At 43.7% G+C, this 12,500-nt stretch overlaps 1 protein-coding gene and 1 long non-coding RNA gene across 18 annotated transcripts in view; both read right to left on the minus strand.

Moving 5' to 3' along the window:
- The window catches only part of LOC135109643 (oxysterol-binding protein-related protein 8-like), an 85,671-nt gene that overhangs the window by 21,932 nt on the left and 51,239 nt on the right, over positions 1-12,500 (minus strand). For 2 of the 17 annotated variants that reach the window (XM_064021144.1, XM_064021142.1), the window contains exons 1-2: positions 8,810-8,966; positions 2,054-2,224 (exon numbers count right to left, since the gene is read on the minus strand). The exons of 9 other annotated variants lie outside the window; for them this stretch is intronic. In XM_064021144.1, coding sequence (XP_063877214.1) covers positions 2,054-2,111 — 58 coding nt within the window. In that variant the 5' untranslated portion in view covers positions 2,112-2,224; positions 8,810-8,966. Of the gene's footprint in view, positions 1-2,041; positions 2,225-8,809; positions 9,009-12,500 lie in introns of those variants that run through there. 6 more of the 17 variants (XM_064021143.1, XM_064021137.1, XM_064021141.1 and 3 more) reach the window with 5 other exon arrangements.
- On the minus strand, positions 7,419-8,802 carry LOC135109645 (uncharacterized). Its single transcript, XR_010272834.1, has 2 exons — positions 8,139-8,802; positions 7,419-8,097 (listed from the first exon to the last, which is right to left on the minus strand). It is a non-coding gene; the product is annotated as an uncharacterized LOC135109645 (long non-coding RNA).

Raw genomic sequence — 12,500 nt, forward strand, 5'->3', positions numbered from 1 at the left:
CTCTCTCTCTCTCTCCTCTCATGAGTGGTGACGATACCTGCTCATGGGAAAAGTGTTTGGTTGGGAGGAAATAAAAAAAAAATCGAGAGGAAAAAATGCCAACTCTCAAATTACGACATGGGAAATTGGATGGCTCTCTCTCTCTCTCTCTCTCTCTCTCTCTCTCTCTCTCTCTCTCTCTCTCTCTCTCTCTCTCTCACACCTAGTTTGGGGGCATTAGGGTGTAAATGAGACCAGCATCTCTCTCTCTCTCTCTCTCTCTCTCTCTCTCTCTCTCTCTCTCTCTCTCTCTCTCTCTCTCTCTCTTACACCTGTTCACATGCCTGTATCGACCCTCCTACACCTGTTTATATATGGAGGAGCTACGGGATGGTGCAGGTTGGGGGTGCAGGTGGGGGGTGGGTAATGGCCGAAAAGTGCTGGGTGGGGGGGAGGAGAGAAAGATAAGTGAGGGAGAGAGGAAGAAATAGAGGCAAGGAGTTACATTTGGGAGGGAAGAGATATGTGGTGGTGGGGAGGAGGAGGAGGAGGAGGAGGAGGAGGAGGAGGAGGAGGAGGAGGAGGAGGGAGAGGAGGAGGAGGAGGAGGAAGGGCCGAGGGTAAAGCTGAGAGAAGGAAGATAAGAGATAAAGAGAAAAGAATGAATTTAAGGAAGAATGAAGGAAGAAAACAAGAACAAGGAAGGAAAGAGGAGTGGAAGGAATAAGTGGAAGGTAAGAGAAGAAGAAAGGAATCAATCTAAGGATGAATAAAGGAAGAAAAGTAAAGAACAGGGAGAGAAAAGAAGAGAGAAGAGGAAGGAATTAGTGAAAGAAGATTCAAGATTTAATAGAAAAGGCAAAGAAAAGTGAAAAGAAAAAAAAGAGGAAAGATATTGAAAGGAGATGAAAGGAGAATAAAATATGAGACGAAAGAGAGAGAGAGAAGAAACTGAGGGACGATTTTAAAAAGGAGAAAAGAGAAGGAAAAGAGAGAAAAGGAGAGGAAGAGAAAATAGGAAAATGAAGGAAAACAAGCGGAAAAAAGGAATAAACCACAAGAAAGAACGGAAAAAAAATTAGAAAAAGGAAAAAAAAAGGTGAGAGAGAGAGAGAGAGAGAGAGAGAGAGAGAGAGAGAGAGAGAGAGAGAGAGAGAGAGAGAGAGAGAGAGAAATAGAATGAAAGAAAACAGGAGAGAAAAAAAAGAAAATATGAAAGGAAGCTAAAAAAGATTTAAAAATAAAGTGAAAAGGGAGAAAAAGGAGGAAATAAGGAGAAAGAATAGGAGAGAAAATGGAAGGAGAGGAGAAGCCAAGAGGAAAGGAAAGGAAAAAGAAATATCAGATAAACAAGGGAAAAGACTGAAGAAAGCCACTAAAATAAGGAAGAAGGCAGGATAAAAAGAGAAAGAGGAAGAAAAAGGGGAAGGGAGAGGAAGAGGGAGAGAGGAAGGGAAGAGAATGAGAAGGAACGCAAGTGAGCGTGAGAGAGAGAGAGGTAATCGGCGGTGAGAGAGAGGGGAAGAGGGGGGGAGGGGGGTAGAGGGGAAAGATGGAGAGTTGGGAGGAGGAGGAGGAGGAGGAGGAGGAGGAGGAGGAGGAGGAGGAGGAGGAGGAGGAGGATAAATGACAAAATAAAAAGGAAGACGAAAGAGGAGAAAAATTAGAGAATAAAGGAAAAATGGATAAACGAGAGAGAGAGAGAGAGAGAGAGAGAGAGAGAGAGAGAGAGAGAGAGAGAGAGAGAGAGAGAGAGAGAGAGAGAGAGAGAGAGAGAGAGAGAGAGAGGAAGTCACAACACGTACAAAATGAAGATAAGACAGGAGAAAGAATACGAGACAAAAAAAAAAAAAACATGATAAGGAAAGAGATGGGAACAGGATATGAAAAAAAGAAGAAAACAAACAGAAAACGGAGATGAAAAAGAAAACGGGAGGTCAAGTGGAGAATTTAATACGAACGAGAGAGAGAGAGAGAGAGAGAGAGAGAGAGAGAGAGAGAGAGAGAGAGAGAGAGAGAGAGAGAGAGAGAGAGAGAGAGAGAGAGAGACCTGTATAAGTACCTGTGGAAGTACCTGAAGAAGACACTGAAGAAGGCTGGCGCTGGTTTGGGAAGGCCACGGTGACAATCATATTAATTTGTTGAAAAGATGTAGAGGAGTCAAAGGGTTAGCATTCCTCCTCTTCCTCTTCTTGTATCTCTGTCCTTTTTCTCTCTTTCTGTCTCTTTCTCTGTCTCTCCTTCACTATCAAAACACGTGCACAAAACAACTTTCAGTAACCTGTGTGTGTGTGTGTGTGTGTGTGTGTGTGTGTGTGTGTGTGTGTGTGTGTGTGTGTGTGTGTGTGTGTGTGTGTGTGTGTGTGTGTGTGTGTGTGTGTGTGTGTGTGTGTGAGACCTTCGATTTGTTTCTTCTCTTTTTCAATTTTCTCGTTTATTTTTTTTTCACCTACATTACTTTTCGTTCTATTTCTTCGCGTCTCTGAGTTTTTTTCCTCCTTATCAGTTTTTTTCTGGTTATTTTTTTCCCTTTTTTTATTTGTATAATATATCTTCGCTTTTCCCTGCTTTTTTCTCGTTTTCATTCATTTCGTTATTTTTTTCTCCTTTTATAACTTTTTTCTTTTTTATTTCCTTGTCTTTTCTTCGTTTTGCCCCTTTATCACTTTTCTTTTTCTTATATTTGTCAGCTTTTTTTCACTTCCTTCTCCTTTTCGTTTTTATTCCTCGTTATTTTTTCCCTTTCATATATTTTTTCTCTATTTCTGCTTATATCTCCTTTACTTTTATTCTTTTCTCTGAATAACTGACTTTCTTCTCCATTTTTTTCCTTTCCTTTCGTTCATTCTCTTTTTTTCGTCCTTGTCTTTCTTCCCGTCTCCTTCTTTAGTTCAGCGTTCAAAATTACTTGCGTTGTAATTAAAGTAATACAGGTAATACGCCTTCACCTTCTTCCTCCATTGTAATAAAGTAATTTCTATTGTTTTCTTTCATTATCGTCTTCATTATTTTTTTTAATATTATTTCGTAAAGCCATAACAATTGTTCGACTATTTCTTTTTTACGTTTCTTTTTTAATGAAAATGAAATGAGGTGATGTGACTCTCTCTCTCTCTCTCTCTCTCTCTCTCTCTCTCTCTCTCTCTCTCTCTCTCTCTCTCTCTCTCTCTCTCTCTCTCAGTATTATCTCTAACCTCAATCAGAACATCATTTCCCAAAGTCATTAGTGGGACTTAATATATTTCTCTCTCTCTCTCTCTCTCTCTCTCTCTCTCTCTCTCTCTCTCTCTCTCTCTCTCTCTCTCTCTCTCTCTCTCTCTCGTAATTGTTTTCCGTCCTCCTTCCTTCTTTCTCTATTAAATTGCTTCGTTCTCTGTAATAGATAAGAGGAGGAGGAGGAGGAGGAGGAGGAGGAGGAGGAGGAGATTTGATATTGACAATAAGTATATATGAGAAGTCACAAGCAAGCCTTACTCTCTCTCTCTCTCTCTCTCTCTCTCTCTCTCTCTCTCTCTCTCTCTCTCTCTCTCTCTCTCTCTCTCTCTCTCTCTCTCTCTCTCTCTCTCTCCCTCTCCCTCTCCCTCTCCCTCTCCCTCTCCCTCTCCCTCTCTCTCTCCTTATCAACAACCAACTGACCCGTACCAGAAAAAAATGGAACGCCCTCTCTCTCTCTCTCTCTCTCTCTCTCTCTCTCTCTCTCTCTCTCTCTCTCTCTCTCTCTCTCTCTCTCAACAGTGAAATGAAAATTAGGTGACAGCAGCGAAGGAAAAAGAAAAATGAGAGAGAGAGAGAGAGAGAGAGAGAGAGAGAGAGAGAGAGAGAGAGAGAGAGAGAGAGAGAGAGAGAGAGAGAGAGAGAGAGAGAGAGAGAGAGAACATCTAAGGTATTGGAAGAGGGGAAGGAAGGATGAAAGTGAAAAAGAGATGAAAGAAAAGAAAAGAGGAAGGGGAAGGAAAGGAGAAAAGAGAGATGAAAGAAGGGAGGGAGGTATTTTGAGTAAAGAGACGAAGGAAGGAGAAGGGATGAAGGAAGAAAAGAAAATATATTGGAAGGAAATAAAGATGAAGGAAGGAAGGAAGGAAGGAAGGAAGGAAGGAAAGACCGGAGGGAGGGAGGGAGGGAGGGAGGGAGGGAGGGAGAATGAGAGAGAATATAGTGATGGAAGAGGAGGCAGGAGGAGGAGGAGGAGGGAAAAGGAGGAGGGAGGGAGAGAGGAAACGAGATAACGAAGAGGAAGGTTAGAAGATTTAAAGGTAATGATGGAGGGAAAATTGGTCAGAGAGAGAGAGAGAGAGAGAGAGAGAGAGAGAGAGAGAGAGAGAGAGAGAGAGAGAGAGAGAGAGAGAGAGAGAGAGAGAGAGAGAGAGAGAGAGAGAGAGAGAGAGAGAGAGAGAGAGAGAGAGAGAGAGAGAGAGAGAGAGAGAGAGAGAGAGAGAGAGAGAGAGAGAGAGAGAGAGAGAGAGAGAGAGAGAGAGAGAGAGAGAGAGAGAGAGAGAGAGAGAGAGAGAGAGAGAGAGAGAGAGAGAGAGAGAGAGAGAGAGAGAGAGAGAGAGAGAGAGAAATTTTCGTGCCGTTGCTAAGGATATTGAGAGAGAGAGAGAGAGAGAGAGAGAGAGAGAGAGAGAGAGAGAGAGAGAGAGAGAGAGAGAGAGAGAGAGAGAGAGAGAGAGAGAGAGAGAGAGAGAGAGAGAGAGAGAGAGAGAGAGAGAGAGAGAGAGAGAGAGACACACACACACACACACACACACACACACACACACACACACACACACACACACACCATTATGCTATGTATGAAAAAAAACAAGGTTAAGAATAGCATTAAAAAAAAAGATCAAAGAAATAAATCCACGACTAAAAAATGCGAGAGAGAGAGAGAGAGAGAGAGAGAGAGAGAGAGAGAGAGAGAGAGAGAGAGAGAGAGAGAGAGAGAGAGAGAGAGAGAACAAAATAATTACATAGAAAAATTCGTGTGTGTGTGTGTGTGTGTGTGTGTGTGTGTGTGTGTGTGTGTGTGTGTGTGTGTGTGTGTGTGTGTGTGTGTGTGTGTGTGTGTGTGTGTGTGTGTGTGTGTTCAAGCAGGTAACATGTGTTCGTTCAGTTATGTCCCTGAATGTACATAAGGAAGTGTGTGTGTGTGTGTGTGTGTGTGTGTGTGTGTGTGTGTGTGTGTGTGTGTGTGTGTGTGTGTGTGTGTGTGTGTGTGTGTGTGTGTGTGTGTGTGTGTGTGTGTGTGTGTGTTGGAATAATGAAGATGTGCACTTCATGATCACGTGATATTTGGGGAGGGGAAGATTAACACACACACACACACACACACACACACACACACACACACACACACACACACACACACACACACACACACAAGGGGCGCCCTCAAGTACATACGAGTATACAAGATACACAAGAACATTTACATTCACAGTCCACCACCACCATCACCACCACTACCATCATCACCACCATCACCACCACCAGCACTGCCAGCGTTATTGAGGTGTGCATTACTGGTGGAGGTGAACTGGGGGAGGAGAGGAGATAGCCAGATGGGGAGGAGGAGCACAGGTGAGCGAGGAAGGCTATCACACACCTTCACACACCTGAGGGATTGAAAATGTGCCTAATTGATGAGAGAGAGATGAGAGAGAAGTATTGGTGGTGGTGGTGGTGGTGGTGGTGGTGGTGGTGCAGATATAAATGAAATGAATAAAAACAAATGTAATTAAGACTCGCTGAATAAGAAGGAAAATATGTACGTCCGTTAAAAGAAGTAACCGCCTCTCTCTCTCTCTCTCTCTCTCTCTCTCTCTCTCTCTCTCTCTCTCTCTCTCTCTCTCTCTCTCTCTCTCTCTCTCTCTCTCTCTTTCACAAACACATGCACACACACGAGTTTGGCACTAAGAGAGAGAGAGAGAGAGAGAGAGAGAGAGAGAGAGAGAGAGAGAGAGAGAGAGAGAGAGAGAGAGAGAGAGAGAGAGAGAGAGAGAGGTCACCCCCGCAACCCCCAAGGGAGATAGAGTGAGAGAGGGAGAGGGAGAGAGAGAGGGAGTTATAGTGCCAAGTATTCACCAACAGACACAGGAGGAGGAGGAGGAGGAGGAGGAGGAGGAGGAGGAGGAGGAGGAGGAGGAGGAGGAGGGCCGTCTACGGAGGGTCTGTCTTCTTCTATTTGTTTATCTATTTGTCTACTCAAGGAGGGGGAAGAGGTGAAGGAGAGAGGAGGGAGGAGAGGAGAGATAAAAGAGGAGGAGGGAGGAAAGAGGAAAAGGTGGAGGAATGAAGGAGAAATAAGAATGAAATGATAGAGAGAGAGAGAGAGAGAGAGAGAGAGAGAGAGAGAGAGAGAGAGAGAGAGAGAGAGAGAGAGAGAGAGAGTTGACGAGGAAAGCAGGAAAATATAAACAGAAAGAGGTTAAAGAAAAAATGAAGGATGATACGAGAGAGAGAGAGAGAGAGAGAGAGAGAGAGAGAGAGAGAGAGAGAGAGAGAGAGAGAGAGAGAGAGAGAGAGAGAGTGCTGTTGAACGTGATTATAGTTTTAAATGCATGAATCATCAAATCTAATACATGACGCGGGGAATGTAGGAGAAGAATGGAGGAGAAAGGAAGAGAGGAGGAGAAAGGAGAAGAGGGAAGGAGGAAAGAATGCCAGAGGGAAAGGAGAGAAAACTGAGGATAAAGATAATGGAAGAGGGGAGGAGTATGAAAAGTACGTGGAAATGAGAGAGAGAGAGAGAGAGAGAGAGAGAGAGAGAGAGAGAGAGAGAGAGAGAGAGAGAGAGAGAGAGAGAGAGAGAGAGGATTTGGTTTATCATCAGCTTAGGCAGTCTCTCTCTCTCTCTCTCTCTCTCTCTCTCTCTCTCTCTCTCTCTCTGAATAAGATATTGTAGATCATGATATTCTAGACGACAAATTACAATAATAATAACAATAATAAAAATAATATTAATAATAATAATAATAATAATAATAATAATAATAATAATAATAATAATAATAATAGTAATAATAATAATAATAGTAATAATATTACTATTACTATTATTATTATTATTATTATTATTATTATTATTATTATTACTACTACTACTACTACTACTACTACTACTACTACTACTACTACTACTACTTCTACTTTTTTTTTTTTTCATAATCTAATATTATACTACTACTTCTACTACTACTACTACTACTACTACTGCCACCATAATGAGTGACAATAGTAATTCAGTAGCAATAACAGCAATAGTAATAACTGTAGCAGTAGTAGTAGTAGTAGTAGTAGTAGTAGTAGTAGTAGTAGTAGTAGTAGTAGTAGTAGTAGTAGTAGTAGTAGTAGGAGCAGCAGCAGCAGTACAGAATAGTTGTAGTGCCAAAAACTAAACGATGGGGAGGTGCACATGATACCCTTTCATTTGGCACAGTGCCAGGGTGAGAGAGAGAGAGAGAGAGAGAGAGAGAGAGAGAGAGAGAGAGAGAGAGAGAGAGAGAGAGAGAGAGAGAGAGAGAGAGAGAGAGTAGTTCTGGCGCCAACCGATCTCATCTCCTTCCTCCTACACACCAAATTACGCTAATACTAACACCACTTACGCACACACGCACACACGCACACACACACACACACACACACACACACACACACACACACACACACACACATGCCGGTAGTCAGTATTCCGAAATTACTAAGGATTACATAGAATATCCACACAGCAACTGATATTTAGGTCCTTGCATGGCTGTTTGGGAAAAAAAAATGTACTAGGCAAGGAGGAGGAGGAGGAGGAGGAGGAGGAGGAGGAGGAGGAGGAGGAGGAGGAGGAGGAGGAGGAGGAGGAGGAGGTGGAGGGGGAGGGGGAGGAGCACACTCAAATATAACTCAAATGACCATGACACGAAAAAAACATACGATCAAAACTTTTAATCTAACTAACTAACTGCTTAACTTGTTCCATAATTCACTACATAAATAAGCACCAAAGGCCTGCGTGGCACAGTTTCCCCGGGTTGGCGTAGAATAAGACTGGGCAGGGCGGCAATGTCATGGCACCGTTTATGGCACTAGTAATGATGGCGTTCTTAATGACACTGCTAATGGTGGCAATGTTTATGGCACCTTGTTTATGTCACTGCTAATGGTGGCAATATTTATGGCACCTTGTTTATGTCACTGCTAATGGTGGCAATGTTCATGGCACTGCTAATGGTGGCACTGATTTCCTGTACTCATTTACAGTGCCGTCCTCCTTTTCTTCCTCCTCCTCCGTCAGATATCCTCATTACGCCTCTCACTGCCAAGGCCTGTGTGTGTGTGTGCGTGTGTGTGTCCCTTGAATCGCTATTGCAGTTGTTGCGTTTCCTGACACTGAAATCCACTTGTTGTTGTTGTTGTTGTTGTTGTTGTTGTTGTTGGTGTTGGTGGTGGTAACACAAGTCGCCAAGGATGGAAATGGTGGTGGTAAAATTGGTAGTCAAGAGATGGCGGTGGTACAGGTGGTGATGGTGGTGGTGGTGATAGTCAGTAATAGTGATGGTGGTGGTGATGGTAGCAGTACTATTATTATTATTATTATTATTAGTAGTAGTAGTAGTAGTAGTAGTAGTAGTAGTAGTAGTACTAAGAACAATGATGAAATGATACTGACAACACACCATTATTATTATTACCACCAGCACCACCAGCACCACCACCACCACCACCACCACCGCCACCACAGCAATACCACCACCACCGACAGTAGCAGTGGTGATGACAACGCAACACGAACAAAAATAATAATAGTAGCTGTGACGGTACACCAAAATAAACAAACAAACAAACAATATACCACACGTCTCCGAAACGAAGCTCTGCACTTCACTAACAAACTAACAACTGCATTCGTGGTATTCGTTGGGGAGAAGGAGGCAGTAGCAGCACCAGCACCAGTAGTAGTAGTAGTAGTAGTAGTAGTAGTAGTAGTAGTGGTGGATGAGACACTCCCTCCTTCTCTCTCTCACCACACACACACGAATGAGAGGAGAGAGAGCCGACCTCCACCTCTCCCCTCTCCCCCTCTCCCTCTCTCACTCTCCACCACTCCCTCTCTCCTCTCCCCTCTCCCTCCCTCACCACTGCTAAAAACTGTTATATATATTTTGTTTTCTTCCACTCTTCCTCCTATTTCTCTACTTTTTTTTTTTGCCTCGTGTCATCTGTCCTAACCTTGAGAGAGAGAGAGAGAGAGAGAGAGAGAGAGAGAGAGAGAGAGAGAGAGAGAGAGAGAGAGAGAGAATGGGCATTACCTTAACATTCTCTCTCTCTCTCTCTCTCTCTCTCTCTCTCTCTCTCTCTCTCTCTCCACGTGAAGGGAGCGAGCCACGTGGATAGGTTCTAATGCTCGTTGAGTGGATGGTGCGGGGCGCTGTAATGCTCGCTGAGTGCCACTGAGACTCTGAGCCAATAGCATGCCAGACTGAAGAGAGAGAGAGAGAGAGAGAGAGAGAGAGAGAGAGAGAGAGAGAGAGAGAGAGAGAGAGAGAGAGAGAGATTTAAGGTATATCTATTTATTTTCATCTCTGTTTATCTTCGTGTGTGTGTGTGTGTGTGTGTGTGTGTGTGTGTGTGTGTGTGTGTGTGTGTGTTATTTTTGCATTTATCATACTTATCGTACATTTCCTTTACTTATTTCTCTCTCTCTCTCTCTCTCTCTCTCTCTCTCTCTCTCTCTCTCTCTCTCTCTCTCTCTCTCTGTCTGTACGTTCAGCTATGCATGTACGCAAGCACGAACCCCTACACACACACACACACACACACACACACACACACACACACACACACACACACACACACACACACACACACACACACACACACAGGTAAACAAACACTTTCTTATACCTGCATGACGTCATCCACCTCTCACCTCCCGTACCCGCCCCCGGTCACCCCCTTCAAAAGCACGTGCGCGCCCTCACACCTCATGTAAACAAACCCAAATAACAAAAGGGATGGGGGGCGCCTCTCCCTCCTTCTAAATAGTAGTTGACCTCTTGTATATACGTGCCTCTGACCTTGTGTGTGTGTGTGTGTGTGTGTGTGTGTGTGTGTGTGTGTGTGTGTGTGTGTGTGTGTGTGTGTGTGTGTGTGTGTGTGTGTGTATTTATTTATGGTATGTGTTTCTTGGTACTACTACTACTACTACTACTACTACTACTACTACTACTACTACTACTACTTGTTCTGTTATCACTGTTCAGGAAAGATAAAAAAAAAGATAAAAATTGTTCTCGAGCGAGCAAGCCAGCCAGTAAACAAGAGAGAGAGAGAGAGAGAGAGAGAGAGAGAGAGAGAGAGAGAGAGAGAGAGAGAGAGAGAGAGAGAGAGAGAGAGAGAGAGAGAGAGAGAGAGAGAGAGAGAGAGAGAGAGAGAGAGAGAGAGAGAGAGAGAGAGAGAGAGAGAGAGAGAGAGAGAGAGAGAGAGAGAGAGAGAGAGAGAGAGAGAGGGGGGGGGGTTATGAACTTGTTCCCAGTGCCCTACCACCTCTCTCTCTCTCTCTCTCTCTCTCTCTCTCTCTCTCTCTCTCTCTCTCTCTCTCTCTCTCTATGAATTTGGCACTGACCGACAATATTTTGCTCTCTCTCTCTCTCTCTCTCTCTCTCTCTCTCTCTCTCTCTCTCTCTCTCTCTCTCTCTCTTTCGTCCATCCATTCTTTGGCATTCTCTATCTTTACTGGCAATGAAAATCCCACTGCCATAAGTCATCTGCCTCTGCCTCTCCCTCTCCCTCTCCCTCGGCACTGTCTGCTCTTTGGCACTCTTCCTGGCCACTCCCATTCCAGGCACTCCCGCCCACCCCTTGGCATCTCGTCCAGGCACTCATTACTATGCACTCTCTCCTCTCCTTCTGGCAGTTCCCACGCCTGTAATGCTACTCCCGAAGGTGCTCTCTCTCTCTCTCTCTCTCTCTCTCTCTCTCTCTCTCTCTCTCTCTCTCTCTCTCTCTCTCTCTCTCGATAGGGATATAAATGTTGGTAATTGGAAGGCTGTCAAAGAGTACGCAGAGAGAGAGAGAGAGAGAGAGAGAGAGAGAGAGAGAGAGAGAGAGAGAGAGAGAGAGAGAGAGAGAGAGAGAGAGAGAGAGAGAGAGAGAGAGAGAGAGAGAGAGAGAGGAATGGCAACGAGTCACTCCAAATCAAAGCAGGTGTGGTCACTTGTTCTCAGGTGTGCCCAGGTATGGGGGGAGGAGGGGAGAGGTATGGGAGGGATGGGGGGAAAAAGAGAGATGGGGAGGGAGGTCTTCAGTATAAGAGATCAATACACCTCTCTCTCTCTCTCTCTCTCTCTCTCTCTCTCTCTCTCTCTCTCTCTCTCTCTCTCTCTCTCTGTAGCCTCGGGGCGGATGGTAGGCAAGGGGCGTGGCTAGAGAGAGAGAGAGAGAGAGAGAGAGAGAGAGAGAGAGAGAGAGAGAGAGAGAGAGAGAGAGAGAGAGAGAGAGAGAGAGAGAGAGAGAGAGAGAGAGAGACTACTGGTTCCTTTGAGCATTATCCCAATCGCTAGAAATTTCCTCAACTAAGCCTTGCCCGACTCAGGTAACCTAATTGCTGTGAAGTTTAGTTAATCAGATGAGAGACGCCACTGCACCTCTTCTCCCTTATTCCCTTCTCCTTCCCTTCCTTCTTCCTTGCCTTCATCTTCTTCATTTTCTATTTTTCTATCACGCTATCATGTTTTCTTCCCTTCTTTCTTACCTTAAACTAACCTAACCTTACCTAACCTAAACTAATCTAACCTAACCTAATCTAATCTAACCTAACCTAACCTAACCTTACCTAACCTTACCTAACCTAAACTAATCTAACATAACCTAATCTAACCAAACCTAACCTAACCTAACCTTACCTAACCTAACGTAACCTTACCTAACCTAACCTAACGTAACCTAACCTTACCTAACCTAACCTAACGTAACCTAACCTTATCTAACCTAACCTAACCTAACGTAACCTAACCTAACGTAACCTTACCTGACCTGACCTGACCTAACCTTACCTAAGCTAATTTAATCTTTCTTTCGTTTTTTTTTTCTCTCTTTCCTTCCTGATTATTTTCTTCCCTCTCTCTTCTTCCTTTCCTCTTCTCCTATCACGTTATCTTTTTTTCTTTCCTTCCCTTTTTTATTCGTATTATTCATCATTTATTTTCCTACCTTTTTCTTTCCCTCTCTTCTTCCTTTCCCCGTTTTCGATTACGCTATCTTCTTTTCTTCCCCATTTTTTTCTTTCTGTTCTTCGTTTTGTCATTTATTTCCCTTCCCTTCCCTTTTGCTTCCTTTCCTCTTTTCTACCATGCTTCTTTCTTTTCTTTTTTCCTTCCTTTCTCATTAATTTTCCTTCTTTCCCTCTATCTCTCTCTATTCTTCCTTTCCTGTTCCTGTTTCATGTTCTCTTTTCATTTTTCTCTTTCCTTCAGTTTTTTTTTCCATTCCTTCCTTTCCTTTTCCTTTTCATCCTATCCATCTTCCTTCATTCTTCCCTCTTT

Source organism: Scylla paramamosain, chromosome 19 (genome assembly GCF_035594125.1).
Source record: "Scylla paramamosain isolate STU-SP2022 chromosome 19, ASM3559412v1, whole genome shotgun sequence".
Taxonomy (NCBI): domain Eukaryota; kingdom Metazoa; phylum Arthropoda; class Malacostraca; order Decapoda; family Portunidae; genus Scylla; species Scylla paramamosain.